General features: G+C 40.9%; 2 protein-coding genes across 2 annotated transcripts in view; one reads left to right on the forward strand and one right to left on the reverse strand.

Annotated features, from left to right (window-relative positions):
* Positions 1-14,010, forward strand: part of LOC114249889 (fatty acyl-CoA reductase wat) — a 45,772-nt gene extending 31,762 nt beyond the window's left edge. Inside the window, exons 3-11 of the mRNA XM_028183583.2 lie at positions 1,346-1,439; positions 2,313-2,435; positions 4,110-4,264; positions 5,715-5,831; positions 6,714-6,823; positions 8,226-8,287; positions 8,815-9,034; positions 9,559-9,739; positions 10,005-14,010. Coding sequence (XP_028039384.2) covers positions 1,346-1,439; positions 2,313-2,435; positions 4,110-4,264; positions 5,715-5,831; positions 6,714-6,823; positions 8,226-8,287; positions 8,815-9,034; positions 9,559-9,739; positions 10,005-10,353 — 1,411 coding nt within the window. The 3' untranslated portion in view covers positions 10,354-14,010. The remainder of the gene's footprint in view (positions 1-1,345; positions 1,440-2,312; positions 2,436-4,109; positions 4,265-5,714; positions 5,832-6,713; positions 6,824-8,225; positions 8,288-8,814; positions 9,035-9,558; positions 9,740-10,004) is intronic.
* A 1,486-nt stretch (positions 14,011-15,496) lies between these two features.
* Positions 15,497-17,946, reverse strand: LOC114249931 (uncharacterized). The gene is made up of 2 exons (XM_028183647.2): positions 17,715-17,946; positions 15,497-16,983 (listed from the first exon to the last, which is right to left on the reverse strand). Exons 1-2 carry the CDS (start codon positions 17,944-17,946, stop codon positions 15,503-15,505), a joined length of 1,713 nt encoding a protein of 570 aa, XP_028039448.2. The 3' UTR covers positions 15,497-15,502.
* Between the last annotated feature and the right edge of the window lie 312 nt (positions 17,947-18,258).

Genomic DNA, 18,258 nt, shown 5'->3' on the forward strand with positions numbered 1-18,258 from the left:
TCACGCTTCCGATCCGGTGGTAGATTTTGCAAAGCACTGCTCTTGCTAGGGTCAGTTTTGAAAACACACCCGGTTTGAGCCCCGTGAACTCACTTACACGTCAAGGAGAAGCTGAAATAGCCTCTCAAGGCTATGAGCACAGGTAGAGAAAAAAAAGACATCTGCCACGACACCAAGTCTCTTTCAAATCCAGCCGCCAAGAGCAACGCATCAATTTCATATTTCTCTTATATTCAGTTTTTAAATTTGTCATATAAATATCTCTAAACATTAAATACAATACACGCCCAATTGCCTTAACGCAAGTGGGTTTTGACCGTCTGTAGATGTTGGAAGCAAACCGCGAACCCAAAATGTTTTTAAGGCCCTACCTACCCTCAAACGATTTCTTTTGCACTATCTCACCCGGGCAGATAAGCGGAGTTCCTGCGGCTAACACTACAACCAAACGCGCGGCGCCTGACCGTCGGGTCGTGAAGGCGATTATCGACAACCGCAAGTGTTCCACAGTCTACGTTCGCCGCCACTCGTCCCTTTGGACATTGGCTGGGGGCATATAGCAGCTGGCCCTCTGTTTTTGTTCTTCTGGTCCCCCTTCACCACGTCGGTTCAGGTCACTCCATATTGGACGGAGCTGGAGGGAGTGGGGAGTGCTGTGTTGTGTTTTTGGCTTGGCGGCAATTAGGTCCCTCTTCCTTTGGCAAGCTGGATATAAGAGAATAGATTATGACCCGTACAGACTATAAAGCACGTCCCACTAACAGCCTCTATGTATAAATACTACAAGTCTGTCTATTCAACAGATAACACGACCAGGAACTGCTGTTGAATTGCACACCCTTGAAGTCGTCAGTAATATCAACAGTCTCCAAAGATACCAGTACTATTGCTGCTGCAAATCATTTGTTCGTTCCAGCTCTAAAAGCAGTCCAGCTGCTATTGCGTCACGAAAACCTAACCTTCCTCCACGGTCGTCTGCAAAAAGGCTAATAATAATCTAATTAATATGAAACTTTTACTTCCTCAAACTTGGCGTTAAGTTTCACAATAGCGTCGATTGTTTGGTTAGGAATTATCTATTCTAAATATGATGTAATAGGATTTATTTTCTAATTAATTATGTGCGAGACGTCTTCTGTGTGTCCTCTGTCGCGCGTGCACAAACAACCTTGATTTGCATTACACATACTTATGCCTATCTAGGACACATATGGGAGGCGACGTTCTCTGCGTTGAAGCATAGTTGTCTGGTATCCCACGAAAGTATTTCGTTGGACAACGTATATAAGCCGCAATGTACTACAAACGCAAGTATATATTAATAAAGCCTTTGTTTTGTTGTCAGATGCTGTCCGGATTTAAAAAAGCTGTTCCTACTGGCGAGACCAAAGAAAAATAAAGATATCGCGAAAAGGCTGCAGGAACAGTTTGATGACGTGGTACGTGCGAGATTCGACTTTCAATATAATAGAGCATACGTTGAACTCTTCTATGATTCGTCGTTGTTTTGGCTGAATTATGTGCCAAAATACCGTCAGATTTGAATCGTGGATTGTTAAGAGGCTAATGATGTTTGAATCACAATTCTAGGCACAATAGATAGAGCATATCTATACATATTCGTTGAGTAGTTTTTTGTCTATAATGATAACCGGGTACAAATTACACACGGTCATTCGGCCCCAAACTAAGATCCCCTATACTATGGGACGAGGTAATGATATACATACTTATAGTGATATACATACTTGCCTCCACGGTGGTTTGAGAGCGCTATGACATGTCCTTTTTCACACTAAGCTTGCGGTTATTACTTAGCGGTAGGTAGCGCTTTGGCTGTGTCCCTAGCATTGCTGACGCCCATAAGCGCCAGTAGCCACTCACCATTATGTGGGCCGTATGTTCGTTTACCTACAAGGGCGATAAAACAAAATCGGTTCAGTGATGTGAGCGTGAAAATGCAAACAGATGCTAGTCACTTTATTAGTATTAGTATGGATGTGGCGGAATTGGAAAGGGATAAAGAGTGCGACAGTGGCCTACAACTTCATGCCTCAAAGCGGTTGGTATTAACCATGTTGTACTAGTTTCGACAAATGGACATTGACCTCTGCAAACAACCGATAAATCCTCACCTTTACCGTAGGAAACCTTGACGGTATCTTTGTTGAGAGCACGCGACATTTGGTGTCTCGGTTAACTGGTTCTTGTTTCGTATTTCCGGCACACAGAGCACGCACACAAACCCGCCACCGCTCGATACGGTACGTTTGACGTTTGTCATTGAATGTCAATGTCATTTTTGTTTTCAGCTATACGACAAGCTAAGGAAGGAGAGACCGAATTTTATAGAGAAAATATGTATAGTCGAGGGAGATGTAGGTGCTATCAACCTTGGTCTCAGTCAAGAAGATCGAACGAAAATCGCTAATGAGGTAATAATCTAAGAGGTGCCGACAGACTGACAGACAGGAGTCCAAAAGCATTACTGGTGGTAGGACCTCTCGTGAGTCCGCACGGGTAGGTACCACCGCCCTGCCTATTTCTGCCGTGAAGCACTAGTGCGTTTCGGTTTGAAGGGCGAGGCAGTCGTTGTAACTATACTGAGACCTTAGAACTTATATCTCAAGGTGGGTGGCGCATTTACGTTGTAGTTATCTATGGACTCCACTACAGTCAGAGTTGAAGTTGTTTATGTAGCCGATTAAATTAACGTCATTACTGTTACTTTAGTATATTTTGCTTTAGTTTAGTTAGTTTTAGAAGCAGACAATGTACTCTGGTTTCGATGGCAGTTATTATGGAATTAGCATGCGGTATTCGCGCTGTTGATGTCTATGGGCTCCGGGAACAATGTAACGCCAGTCAGGCCGGGAGCTTGGCGCTTTTAGACGGAAATACTCAGCTAGTGCTTATTCGCAATATCGTCATAGCAAATACATCAGCTAATCGAAATTCGTATCGAAATAAAATGTTTTTTTTGGAGAATTTGGACATTCTTAATGCAGGTCATTGTGAAATCGGACACATGACGTGACGGATTTAATTGTGAAACCACTAAAGCGCGGAGATATTTGAGCCATTTCATTTTGTTTTTAAACGAATATCTAATGATTACGTGAACGCAACATGACTGTGTCGCAATAAAAGTGCACGGTTTTGATTTTTAATACGCTTTTATTATAATAGCTTCAGACGTATGTATGTTTGTAACGGAATCTTTGAACATGATTTTGACCCCCTTCAAAACGTCGGATTAACTCGAAATTTGGTATACTTATTAAGGACCGATGACAATTCAATATTAAAAAAAAAAAAAAAAAATTGAAATTCAACTAATAAATGAAAAATAAATAACAGTTTTTTTACACTATTTTTAATTCAAATTTATTAAAATTTATTTTCTATTTTTTAGTTGGATTTTCTATAAAAGCGTATTTTGTTAGTTTTTTAAACTATTATTTATTTTGGTTTTATTTCGTGAGTACATAGTGGTAGCTTTAAAGTTTGACAGCTAACACTTATGATTGTTGTGATTATAAAAATGGCGGCCTACACTAAATAACTAATACACGCGAACCACCTTTTTGCCACAGCTTTGAGTAATTTTGCCATCAAGGCTCTTTTGGATATTTTATTTCACGCTCAATCGGAGTATTTGTGTTTAACAATGTACTAAAAACATTAACACTCGCTCAAAAAAAAGGCGAAGCTAAAATAGCCTCTCAAGGCTATCAGCATAGGAAGGAAAAAAAGATATATATTGCATACATCTCTGTCACACATTACCCATGTGAGGTTTTTTAGTTGTCATCCAAGTGCTGCGGTAATAGATACGGACTCTTAATGTTTCGTGCGACAGAGATAGCGCTATACGAAGTCGAAATTAGACGACTGTCTCTTTCGAAAGATCAATGTGCAATATTTAGCGGCGGGGACTGTAGAACCATTTTAGCGGAGGTTCAGTTTTTTATTGCCATTGTCAGTCGAGCATATGGCCCAACTGATGGTAAGTGGTTTCCGTCGCTCATGGACGTCAGCAATGTCAGAGGCGTAGCCAAGTGGCTGCTTGACGTACCTATATTTTACCTAACTCTTTTTTGACAAAGGTTGAATTTATCTTCCACGGAGCCGCCACCGTGAGGTTCGACGAGGCTCTGAAGACAGCCGTGGAGATAAACGTGCGGGGCACCAGAGAGATGTGTATTTTGGCCAGATCCTGTGGGAAGCTGAAGGCTCTAGTTCACATTTCGACCGCATACAGGTAATTGAATGTTTACCTCCTTCCTTCCTCCAGACATCCTTTTCCGGGATATTCCACCACCCGGCCTATTTCTGCCGTGAAGCAGTAATGCGTTTTCATTTGAAGGGTGGGGCAGCCGTTGTAACTATAATGAGACCTTAGAACTCATATCTCAAGGTGGGTGGCGGCATTTACGTTGTAGATGTCTATGGGCTCCAGTAACCGCTTAACACCAGGTGGGCCGTGAGCTCATCCACCAATCTAAGCAATAAATAAGAAACTTCTGTTTAATGGTTAATGGTTAACTCTGGACAATGGTGGACTGAGTTTCTTTCTTCATCAGCCCAGTCTTGCGGGTTGATGATCGACCGCGTAATCTCTTGCCTTCCACGTGCTCTTGAACCACTAGTCTCTCTATCGACTCTCCTGTTTTGGACACGTTTAAATCATTACATTTAAAAACCGGTTGAGAGCTTTCTGAACGAGCTTTAACAACGTAACTTTAATAGACAAGATGGTTGGAGCTTATCTAACAGCTGAGATCCTGTTATTGATGGCATCCGATTTTAATGATATTTTCTGTGTACCTTCAGGTAGATTCGAGAATGGTTTAGATTTACAAATCAGTCCGGCAGATAGCGCTGCAGTCGGTATCTAGATCGGTCGGTTTCCTAGAAATAATTTATATGTCAGAACAATGATTTCCGGGCCAGCTAGTTTATGTATATACTGATCATTTGAGAAACTCGCGTACTGCCTTGAACATAAACTAGGTCAGTGTGCTCACTAAAAGGTTACTCAACAGTATCCAAATTCAGCGTTTTTTATTTATCTTTTCAACCTCCTTTGGCACGCCGCTTAAGAATTTATTTCACCACCAAATTTTAAAATTATCTTTCAATTAATGTCTTCTTTGGAATTGATAGTTCTTGATACATTAATGTATTTAGTGTATCCATTATCCTAGATGGATTATTTTTAGCTTTCTTGCGAAAGCCTTCACAGCTGCAAATACTTATTATCCCACATCATTTTAATCAGAATGGGTAATTATGGCAATTTAGCGCATTTTTTGAGTAAAATACACGGGTAATAATATAAATCATCATTAAATACACAAATGTAATAAAATTGATTATTATTACACGTCGTAATTCCTTCACCGTGGAAGGTAATACCGTAGGACAATGCCGAGGAAGACGTAAACTTAAGAAGAAATGGATAAATTGCGTGAAAGACGATATGTGTAAGAGGGGAGTGAGTGAAGAAGTTGTATATGATAGAGGAATATGGAAGGAGAAAACATGTTGCGCCGACCCCAGGTGACTGGGAGAAGGGCTGAGAATGATGAATGATGACTCACAATGCCGTTGTAAGAAAGGGATAGAGCGTACCCCCTCCAATCACATAGCTTGAGGTATGAACAGTTCAAAGCGACGAATTTAAATCGTTATTGCAACCTCTCTTTCAGTAACTGCACCGTAATGGAGATCGAAGAAAGATTCTACGAGAGCTCCCTCCCTGGTGACAAACTCATCGACCTGGTGGAAACTATGGACGATAAGGTTATAAACAGCATCACTCCCGGGTGAGTTGTGAATAAATTAAATTTTTAAAAGGTCCTAGTTAAAAATTCGTGTCTTCTCAGACCCTGACGTCACTAGCTGTCTCGTAGTGGATGCTGGATACCTCTGACAGAAATGCTCCAGCCGGAAATCGAGCTTAGGGTTAGTGAGGACTCAACTCTCTTCAGCCGCTGCCGCTCTTACCTCTCTTTCGTCATAAGATACTTATGTAAACTTTTTCTCCTACCGTCAATATAGTGGAAATCAATTAGATATGCATCGTTAAGGATAATTAAAAAAATACGTGTCCGATCTTGGTAGAATTTGAAATAGGACCACATGAGAAGCGTCATCGAAACAGATTCACGTAGAAAAGAGTTTTGAAGTGATACACATATAGAAAAAACAGTCAAATCGATAATCTCCTCATTTTTCTTCTACTTCTTTGTCGCTTCCTCATTACTGAGGGCCGTGACCACCTCGGTTTATTTTCTGAACCAGCTTCCTCCAATGTTGCCTGCATTTGGCTTGTTTAATGGCGCCCGGGATGTGGGTGGCTGGTGGACTCCCTTACAATGTCCGTCCATCTGGTTGGCAATCTTCCTCGACTTCTTTTTCCGTCCACGTGGCCTAAAACTGTTAGTCTTTCCAAGCTGTCAGGATTTCGTCGGGCCACGTGTCCTAAATACTTGAAGAGACGCTGCATACAGATCGTAGATAGACGGGTCTTGATGTTTAGCTCCGAGAGAATTGACACATTTGTTTGGCGCTCCGTCCATTGTCCGCCCAACATTTTGCGCCAACACCACATTTCAAATGCATCAATTCTCGATCGGGCCTTGAGAACCTCAATTTTTAAGTCGGTTAAAAACAAAGTGATTTTAATTGACAATTCTACTTTTCAGTTTACTGGGGGATTTCCCGAATACGTATGCGTATACGAAATCTGTGGCCGAAGACGTGGTGCAGAAATACTCGAAGGGTCTTCCGGTGGCTTTGTTTAGGCCATCCATAGGTAGGTCTTGTAATAATTTCCTGATAGCGTAATCCATTTCGCATGGGCAGTATTTAGGAAGCTATGTAGATTATTGGATTACTTGTGGTAGGACCTCTCGTGAGTCCGCACGGGTAGGTACCACCACCCTGTCTATTTCTGCCGTGAAGCAGTAATTCGTTTCGGTTTGAAGGGTGGGGCAGCCGTTGTAACTATACTGAGACCTTAGAACTTATATCTCAAGGTGGGTGGCGCATTTACGTCATAGATCTCTACGGGCTCCAGTAACCACTAAACATCTGTGCTGTGAGCTCGTCCACCCATCTAAGCAATAAATAAATAAAAAAGAGTCACAACATTCCAAATACTGCAGCGTCTCAAGACGAAAGTCTTAGACCCGTGTGTGCTACCAGTGATAATATAGGGCAGTGAGAAGTGGACACCGACAATGGGTTTCTTCAGAAAGCTCTTCAGACGCGGGCTGCGGAAGCCCGGTTGTTGTGGCGGGGCTTGGCTTTGCCTATGTCCAGCAGTGGACGTCTGTGGGCTGAGAGAGACTAATCTCCCACGTAATATTAGGTGAACCGTGAGCATGTGCATCCCATCTTGGCAGTCGAAATATCGAACAATGCGATCTTTAGTAGACGTTTTTTATTCTTATTACTTAGATGGGTGGACGAGCTCATAGCCCACCTGGTGTTAAGTGGTTACTGGAGCCCACAGACATCTACAACGTAAATGTGCCACCCCCCTTGAGATATATGTTCTAAGGTCTTAAGTATAGTTAGGTACGTTTCCATGTCCTTCTTCAAACTAGGCTTACTAAGTAGCTAGCTAACTAGGCTTACTAAGTAAGCCTAGTTAGCTAGCTAAGTATTCAGCGGTAGGCAGCGGCATAGCTCTGTCCCTGGCATTGCTGACGTCCATGAGCGACGGCGATCACTCATCGTCAAATGGGCCGTATGCGCGTCTGCCTACAAGGAAAAAAACACATCGATATTACATCCTTAAACTTTTTTTTATTGCTTATCTTTGTGAACGAGCTCACGACCCACCTGGTGCTAAATGTGGTTACCGGAGCCCATAGACATCTACAACGTAAATGCCGCCACCAACCTTGAGATATGAATTCTAATTCTAATTAATATACTCGTAGTAACAGCGGCTGTACCGCCCTTCGAACCGAAACGCATTACTGCTTCACGGCAGAAATAGGCAGGGTGGTGGTACCCAGCCGCGCGGACTCAAAAGACGTCCTACCACCAGTAATTGATTGTAACTCATGTACCATAGCTTTTTTCTTATATTCCTTAGGTCGTAATAGTGTGAATGTATCACCCTTCAAATATACCATTACCTACCAGTGCATCAGTGAGAGCTTTACGGGTAGAAGATGCCAATACAATTACCCATTTTGTTACAGTAATTGGAACAGCCAAAGAACCAGTCGCGGGGTGGATAGACAACGTATATGGACCTACAGGGGTGAGTACATCAGTCGCTTTATAACGCGGGGGCATTTTTCCGCGTTATAGAAAAAGGCCCTTAACTTGCCCAATTTACAAAATCGGCTTAATTTCTGGTGGTGGTCCATACTGGTGGGTACCACTATCCTCAATACTTCTATTTCGACGCTTTAATCTGTTTGGCTTCGAAAGTCCAAGGCCGAACAAGATAATTTGACTTCAAGCTCTCAAGGCTTCTTACTCGCTATAACTATCCACGGGCTTTCCTGAAGATCCGTGAGCTTAACTGGTGGTAGGAAGTCTTGTGAGTGCGCATGGGTAGGTATCACCGCTCTGCCTATTCTTGTCACGAAGCAGTGATGCGTTTCGGTTTGAACGGTGGGGCAGCCGTTGTACCGTAAAATTCAGGGCTCAAGATGGATGACGCCATTTATGTAGTTAATGACCCCGTGATATAACCACTTAACAACAAGTGAGCCGTGGAGTTGTTCGCCCATCTAAGATATAAAAAACTCATAGGAATATCTAATGGCATGTTTCTTCCAGGTTGTGGTAGGAGCCGCAGTGGGTCTACTTCACGCTCTGATCTGCAAGCCCAACGCGGTAGCTGACTTGGTCCCCGGAGATATGGTTGTGAACGCTTGCATTGCAACCGCCTGGAAGACAGCCAAAGACTATCCGGGAAACCACGAAGACGCTCCACCCCCGGACCTGACGCCACCAGTTTACAACTTCGTTTCCTCGACACAGAAGCCCCTGACTTGGAGTGAGTATAGTTTTCATTACCTAGTGTGTGCTTGTCACGACAGCTGTTGGGTGCGTATTAGGCAGGCTACTTGGTGGTTGAAGAAGTGTATTCTAATCCAGGAGTTAGAGGCACCATCGTCCTACTTATTTCTAGAGCTTTTCTTTTATGACCGTTTTGGCAGAAGATGATAAAGCGTTAGTATCGCTCGAAATCGTCAGCGATGCCAGAGGAAAATTTAAACCATTGTATTCGCAAATACCGTGGAGGGGACTTCATTCCAGAGCTGGATGGTACGTGGCAAAAAAATCTACGGAAACGCACTGTGGATGGACTCTGCTCCAGTGTCGAACAGTGTGATGGCAAAACCAAGATGGAGGATGCGTTTCGGCATAAAAGTTTCGGCTATTGTACAATCGACCTCAAATCTTGAGGCAGCTGTCGGCATTCACATTACAATGTATCCAGCCTTCGTTCTGGAGTTAGCGGTGATCTTTAACATCAGTAAGTATAATAATAATTCGGGTTCTGTTTTTTGTTATCAGGTAAATTCATGAAATACAATGAGATATATGGCCTCGAAGTGCCCACGGTGCAAGCGATTTATTACTACGTGTTTATGTTGACGTCTTCTCGTTTCGCCTACACCGTGTACTGCTTCTTCCTGCACTGGATCCCGGCCTACATCATCGACGGAGTGGCTGTGCTGATCGGCAAAAAGCCAATGTGAGTTAAAAGCTTTTTTTACTTTTTAGTTTTTCTATGTTTTGACTACTACGAACGAAATTAATACATAATTTTATCTTACTTGTAAACAGATAATGTAACTGGTAAAAAAAATGATGCAAAATGTTGATTAATATTAAAAATACCACGTCATGTTAAACCTTTAAAACACTCTCCTGTAAAATTAGTGAGTTTTGGGATTATACAGTTTTAATGCGACAAGACGATTACGTGATTCATAAATATCAATATTTCCTTTGTACAGGCTAAGGAAAGCGTATACGAAGATAAGCAAATTCTCCGAAGTCATATCGTATTTCGCGACGCGCGAGTGGAAATTCCACAGCGGCAACACGGAGGGTCTGGTGCGAGAGCTGTGCCCGGCAGACCGGCAGACGTTCGACTTTGATTTGTCGCGGCTCGACTGGAGCGAATACTTCTACAACTACGTCAGGGGCGTCCGGGTGTACCTGCTCAAGGATCCGGTGGAAACAGTACCGGCCGGCCTCAGGAGGCATAACATACTGAAGTACTCGCACTATATCTTCTGTGCTGTATTAACGTTTGTGCTGGTCAGACTGTTGTGGGCCGCGTGGAGTCTTTTAGACCTTTAAATGTAAGCCGGCGATGTATCGAGAAGCGTTATGTAATGTGCGCGAAGGGGCGTCGACCCGAGCGTCGGATGTTCGTGTTACATTGCTTGCAGGAAATGTTTGGCAAAGTTTCGATCGCGTTTTTTTAGTTTTGTTTTTGAGTTCCTCGTGTGACTATCATTGACGGGAAAGATTCGGATGCGCTTATTTATGAACGATCGAAGCGAATCGACAGCACATATGTGGTAATTTTTTTATAAATGACGAGGCAAATAAACTAGTCTATATCTATCCGCACCCATCCCAAAATTGTAATGACGAGGATTGAAAGGCTGTTTGTTTTAAGCGAAATTTTTGCAGGAGAGCCATTTCATGTTTAAAATAACAAACAAAACAACTACTTCAGCTTTTTCAATGAGGTAAACTTAATTGAAGTTCAATTTAAAAACATCGAACTGTGCCAATGATGATGTTAATACCAAATAAAACGGACCCTTAATTACAAAAATAAATATGTCGCGTATTAAGCGAAATGGCGCTTAAACTAAATACCCTTTCACCCCTCGATATAGATTCATGACAAATGATATACCAAATAAGTTTTCGTTAAAAAATAATAATATTTAGGTTGACGTTTTTAGTAAGCAGAGTCTATTTCGCGTTTGTTTTTTGATAAAAAAAATTAACCGACTTAAAAAAGAAGGAGAGGTTACCAATCCGTCTGTATTTCATTTAAGCATGTTGTTTAAAAATATTTTTAAAATATCCTTAATAATTAACTTCGAGTGGATTGAGGATATTCTCGTATTATTTGACCGAAGCGAATTTTCTATTTTTAGCTCAGATACCATTAGCGGATCGTCTAGGTATTATTTATTCAACCTCGGGGTAGTAAAAAACTAGGGATACACCTCATGGGAATGGATCATTATGGAGGGTAGAGATAAGGTCTTGTATAGGTGACAAGTTAAAAAGCGTCCGACTGTAAAAAGCAAGTTATTGTTGGAACTCACTGAATTAACACTTATGTAGGAAGTGGAAATGATGTGAATATAGCAGTTTTAAAATTTAAGACTTTTTGTGAGTTGTGTAGTTAAAAGTATGCATTAGTAGGAAGTGTTTCTTTCCTTCTTAATTTAATATCCTACTCTAATAGTCTATGGCGCTATTTTTATAAACTTTCCACTTGCGACTGTGGCGCCATCTTAGTTGGCTCCTTTTCAGCCGACAATTTTGAACTGAAAAAACTTTGGGCGCGTTGAGAATAAAATTTAACTCGCAATAGATTCGTTACGGCTAGAGAGAAAAGATACAACTTAGAAAGAGTGAGAGTGAGAAAATAGACAGAGCGTCTCGCGAACCATTCGACCGTGGAGAGAGGGAGAGGACAAAGCTAGCTAGGTCGTTTCTCTTATACACAGCGTTCCCTATTACAAGATAAATTTGATTTAAGGATGAAAAATGAAGAAAACTACAATCCTACACACTGCAAAAGAAGTTTCACTTCTATCACGCGCACCATTTTTTTAATTCACTAGATAGTGCTCCTTATTTCTACCCTCCAAAGTGATCACTAATCTAATTAATAATAAGGGTAGGTTAGTTAGTTTGGTTGTTGTATTCTGTATTCGTGTTGCTCAATTATGTTATGATTAGGTTAAGGAAAAGACGAAATGAATGCATTATGTCGCCTTTAGAATTGAGGTCAGATAATCCAAAATTATTATCTTTTGGTAAACGCCAAAAATATAATGGAAGAATTGTCTTTTTTTTTTCAATTATTCGATTATAATACTTTAAGGTAAGCGATTGATTTGAAAGAGACGGAAAGAGTACAGATGTCTTTTTCTAAGCTAGAAGAGATTGTTTAATTTTAATAAAACTCTAATACAACATGTTTATAGGTCAGTCGAAAGTATGAAACTCCGTTTCTTAAAATTTTTAGATAAGTCACTTCAATTCTAAAGGTGCTATATGGACACGCTTTTAATTACCCAATACTGATGGTAGGACCTCTTGTGAGTCCGCGCGGGTGGGTACCACCACCCTGCCTATTTCTGCCGTGAAGCAGTAATGCGTTTCGGTTTGAAGGGTGGGGCAGCCGTTGTAACTATACATGAGACCTTAGAACTTGTATCTCAAGGTGGGTGGCGCATTTACGTTGTGGATGTCTATGGGCTCCAGTAACCACTTAACACCAGGTGGGCTGTGAGCTCGTCCACCCATCTAAGCAATAAAAAAAAAAAAAAAAAAAAAAATTACACTTTGTATCTGCTGACTGTACTTTTTGATTTTATGTTTACTGGTGGTAGGATCTCTTGTGAGTCCGCACGGCTAGGTACCACCGCCCCGCCTATTTCTGCCGTAATGCGTTTCGGTTTGTAGCTTGGGGCAGCCGTTGTAACTATATTGAGACCTTAGAACTTATATCTCAAGGTGGGTGGCGCATTTACGTTGTAGATGTCTATGGGCTCCAGTAACCATTTAACACGAGGTGGGCTGTGCTCGTCCACCCATCTAAGCAATAAAAAAAAAGTAATATTAAACGCTTTGAATATTCATTTATCGCTAGAATCGCTATTATTTCGATAAGCATGTAACAGTGATGTTCATTGATAAATCAGTTGGTTTCAGTTGTTTTTTGCGTATAATTTTTTGTATAATGACGTCACAGTTCAATCCCAAGCGTTGCGGAAAAGGGGGAGACCATCTCACAAACACCTGAGAATTTTACCAGCCATTTTCTTTTATACTTCGTCACAATTTACATTTTTTGAGCTTTTTAATGATGGCAAGCTTCCGTCAAGCACAATCTGTCCCTGGGTGGTAAAAGTTTTGAGTTAAGCATCCATATTATGGACTCATTAGCTTTGTTTTACTATAGATCCAAAAAGCATTGTGCAAAAGTTCCTGAAATTTGGATGCTGTCTGCCGATGCCCATGGACATATGTGAAGGCCCTGCTCACCTTGAGACGTGAGGTCGAAATGTCAATAATAAGAATAACTTGTTGTGCACTTTATACGTGGGTCTAGGAACCGACTAAGTAGAAGTTAAATCGTGTATATTTCAGTAGAAGCTTAATGTTTCAAGACTTGTTGTTAAGAGGAGTACTCTCTTTTTTCTCGTGAAAATAATGTTTAATTTTAATTTCCATTTAACGGGACATTTCATTGAAGTTTTTTTTTTTTTATAAATCATTAGACATCAGAGGCATAAAGTTGGATATTTATTTCGACAATTAAATCATTTCAAATTATTAATTAAAAAACCAGTTTAGCGTTTTTATCTAGCCTGTATCATTGTAATCATATTCTTTTTCCAACGTTCTGAAAGATTTACGGTTTTCGCAGGTCGCAGTCCCAGATTCACGAAATGCGATAACACACTATTTTTCTAGTATTTTTTGGTAATTTGTAAGTAATTTATATGTGTTTATGTAACACATTTTCCGGGTAAGGTCTTTTAGATAATCGATCTATAGATTCGTAACACAAAGGAATAGTAAAAAGGTTTTTGCGAGAGTCTCTCGCGTAAAATTTTCAGGTGTGCTGACTTATGTTTGTTTTTTAAGACTTTCGTGTTTTAGTTGTTGTAATGTATTTTTGAGGAGGACATTATGTAAACATGTGATAGTATTGCCATAATTAAGGAGAATCTAAATAAACGGATAAAAATAGTTTGTTTTTCATTTATGGTTTTTCTTAAAAATCGATGAACGCCGACTTCACGCACGAAAAAGTGTCACGTTCCGCCGGAGGCTGAGCGTGCGAGCGAGAGCGCGGAACAAGCGATAGAGAGGTACGATCGGGCCAAGCGTTGGCTTGTGATACGTTTATCTCTCTTCTCGCGTGACGTCACAGCTAGCAGTTTGAATAGTTCCGCTACTGACGTTTTCTTATTTTCTTCAGTAAACCGACTTTAGAGACAACCAATACTTTTATTTTAATAAGTACAACACAACTTGTTACTTATTACATTTCTCTTACGAAGAGCCGAGAATATATTATTTTCTCTCCTCGTACCACCAATATTACTTTTTCTCTTTCACCTTATCCCACTAGGTGGGGTCGCCATAGCTAATTTTTCTATTCCATTCTCTTCTATCAGCCGTCATCTCAACACTGACTCCTCTCTTTTTCATCTCGTCATTCACACACTCCATCCATGTTTTCTTCGGTCGACCTCCCCCCTCTACCTTGCACTACCATTTCCATACATCTCCTAGTCCACCACCAATATTACAGTATTATCTGTTATGGCGCTCAGGAAATACCGTGGAGCGGAGTTCATTCCAAAGCCGTTCTCAATATGGGACCCTTATTGTACTAAGCAGCTTCAACTTTAGGTTTCTCAAGGTGTGTGCCGGAATCCACGCTACGAGCGATAACCGCTTAACATCAGATGGGCACTGAGTTCGTTCACCTCAAAAAAGTACGACACGGGAACCCATCTTCATCATATAAACCAAACGTTGACGCTTAGAACACAAAAAAGCCAACACCAGTATCTTTGCAGCTGAATGATTCCTAATTATTTCACCATGTTTGTGATGAAGCCCGATGCAAGTGTGGTCGTCTCTATAGGGAACGGTTCTGTCATAGTGTTATCAAGATATTACAGGTGGTGCTCATGAAAAACAAATTGGGTGTATTACACGCATGTAGGTCACAGAAGACCGAAATAATGCATCCATAGACCCAGCCCACTGAGTTTCTTGTCGGATCTCCTCAGTGGGTCGCGATTCCGATCCGGTAGTAGATTCAGCGAAGCACTGCTCTTGCTAGGGCTAGTGATAGCAATTCTCTCAGGTTCCCCATGAGTTTACGTTCACTTACCAATCCGCACGGATAGCGCCTTAGGCTACCAACGATTAGATAGGGAAAAAAAAGAACGCATGACTACTCTATTGTCTATGGGTTCTGCTTAACATCAGATATACCGTAAGCACGTTAGTTCATACCATGATCGACAGCATACGAATCCTATATTTATGTTGACGGAATCAATAAAATGACAATAAGAATCGGTTTGACTGCGTCCCAATGGTCGACCAACGTCCGCTAGCGATGGTGACCGTTCTCAAGTAGGTGGGTCATATGCATGTCCGTCTTGACTGATACAAGAGAAATATTATTTAAAAAAATAGACTTTAATAGAATATCGTTAAATTAAAGCGATGTCCGCGAATCTTTGGCGAGCTTGAAGTGATCCGAACTGGACAGGAAGCCAGAAACCCTAGACATGTGTAATACTTCTAAATTAACACTCTTCTTGGATGGAACTCCGGGCACGGAGGAGGTCTTAGATTTTTTACTGAAAAACGACTTTACACCTCTGAGGTTCTTCGAAGTTCTACTGGATAGAGACGAGCGGGATTCCAAGGATGTGATATTCGATCCGTTGTCCCCTTTCAAGCGCTGAGACAGGAAATCGTCCAGGGAATCGTTGGAGAACGCGGCCTGGGCGCTGTTCTCCGCTTTACTTCTGTCGCTTTTGAAGAAACCGAATCTGCTTTTGTTCTGCTTCTCCTTACACACGTACGTGTGACAATTTATCTCCCTCTCCGACAAGTCGCATTGAACATGGTGATTTTCTATATTGTCTACCCTTATTTTGGCTTCGTTTTCGTCTTCCGATTTCGGCTTAGAATTAATAGTTTCAGTCTCGAATGTAACTCTCGTATCGATTTGTTCAATTTGCATTCGAGATAAATCGGTTTTTGGTTTATCTTCGTCCTTGGTGGCGGACCTCTCCCAGTTCCGTCTGTTTATGCATTTCGATAGGACGTCATCGGTTATGCTAAATTTCGATTCATTACCGCAGGCTTCGTAACATTTCCCGGTCCGCTCCGGTATAGATTTCTCCGTCAAGTTACAATCCGTAGTATCTGTACAGTTATTACTGGTGCCAATCAGCGGTGTTGTGACCGAAGCGTCTTGCCTATAATTAAAATAATGCCGAACAACTTTCCTTTCTTTGGCGCAATCGCAAAACCTTATCAAGCAATAAATCATTGCTAATACGAATAGACATTGCACCGATATTATTAAGCCGAAAGCGAGGAAAGTGTACTTATGCGATTGAAAATACGACTTCAATTTGTCTAATGGAGAGCATTGCTTGTTAAAATTAATTGTTTTCTGTTCGTCTATGACCACGTGCAGTTTGTTACAATGCGGACATAATTGTTTCGATTCATTAACGTCTGTGTTCTTATTTATAATCAATATATCTTTAGTTGTCCTTGCTTTTGGATCTAACGATTTAATAAATTCTAAATCGTCTTTAGAAATGTTATCATCATTAGATTTGGTTTCGTAAAACACATCACTGTCTTCTTCGTCTTCTTGTTCATTGAAATAAACGCATCTTTTACTTCTAACGCGGCTTGTGGATTGCGTTTCATTGCAACCGACCTTACAGACCACTGCATTAGTATTACTTGGGTCATTTTCATTTGGAGTTTCTGCAAAGTTTTGTGTTTCGTCTAGATTATCAACTTTAGATGTATCGAATTGTATCACTATCTCTTTGTTATCGATATTGTTACTGTCATTAACAGGCCAACTGTGTACATGGACGGTGCAATAGCCTTTTGCATCGCCATCATAGATTAATGGAGTAACAATTTTAAATGCTCTTTGACTGTCTGAAATAAAAATATTTGTTATTAGTTTCAGGGGAAGATACCAGAGTGTAGTTAATTTTTAAAATCGCGGATTATCAAGCAGCAACCTTCGTATTTATGCTCGAAAATCAGGAGAATTTGTCGGTTGTAGGCATTAGTAAGCTTAGTTGTAGTTCTGGCATTGCTGATCTGCATAAGCGATGCTGACTTTTACAATCAGATGAATCGCGTGCTCATGTAACTATGAAGGACTACAAAATTTCATCAGTATAGATGGCGATTGAAATCTGCTAATTGGAATTTACTTTAACAGACATAGCCACCACGAGGTGAGCAGTCCTCTTCATGTTGCGCTTTTAAATTAGCATACACTGTTAGTGACTATGTAAAAAGCAAACTTAAAACATTAACTCCCCTCCAAGATTAGAAATACAAAAGTCACCGTTTCTTCATCAAGCAGTACAAATGAGGATGATGATGATATTTCAGCCGTTGGGGACTTCTGGACTTAGCTGGATCTAAGGGATTGAATTTGAGAGAAGTAAAGTCTGCCAAATTAAGATCCCCACGTGCCAAGATGGTCATCAATGACAGCTCTGGAGTACACAGTGCTGTGAGGAATTGTTTGAGATGATCCCATCATCTCGTTTTTACCATCGCAACGCCCGCCACCGGAGTAGAGCTCATCCATACCATCTAGAAACTCTGCATGTCATAACGGTGTGTTGTATATTGTAAAAAGCGACACAAACCTTTAGGTATCAAGTCTCTGCAGTCGCCATCCAAGTGCACCTGACGACAGACGTAATCATCACCATTTTCACGGCAAATCTTTGTTGGTACTAACTCAACAATGTGATCACGATCGCCGGCGTTTATTACGGCAACAAACTCAAAGCTTCTAGGAGAAGCGACGTTCGTACCGTCTTCTGATAAAACATTTTTGAATAGCAATAAATATAATAAAAGTAAACGTATGTACATTTGAAGTTTGCTTTCATAATTTGAGTTTGCACGTCAATTATGTTCATAGACATTTTTTTGTTTTGTTTTCTAAGTAAAGAGCTTACACGATTTCGTGTGCTGCGAAAATCGCTCGCCTTTAATATGTGAATCGATTTATTGAAACTTATATGGAGTTCAATTGAATTTTGATCAGGAATTAAGGCGTGTAAATATATTTTTTTCCCTACTTATTGTTAGCCTACAAGACTATTTTAGCTACGTCCGGACGGGTAGGTGAGCTCACAGGCTCAACCTGAAAGTATTTGCTAGCACTAGCCCTAGCAAGAGCTG

This window comes from Bombyx mandarina, chromosome 23 (genome assembly GCF_030267445.1).
Source record: "Bombyx mandarina strain Sakado chromosome 23, ASM3026744v2".
NCBI lineage: Eukaryota > Metazoa > Arthropoda > Insecta > Lepidoptera > Bombycidae > Bombyx > Bombyx mandarina.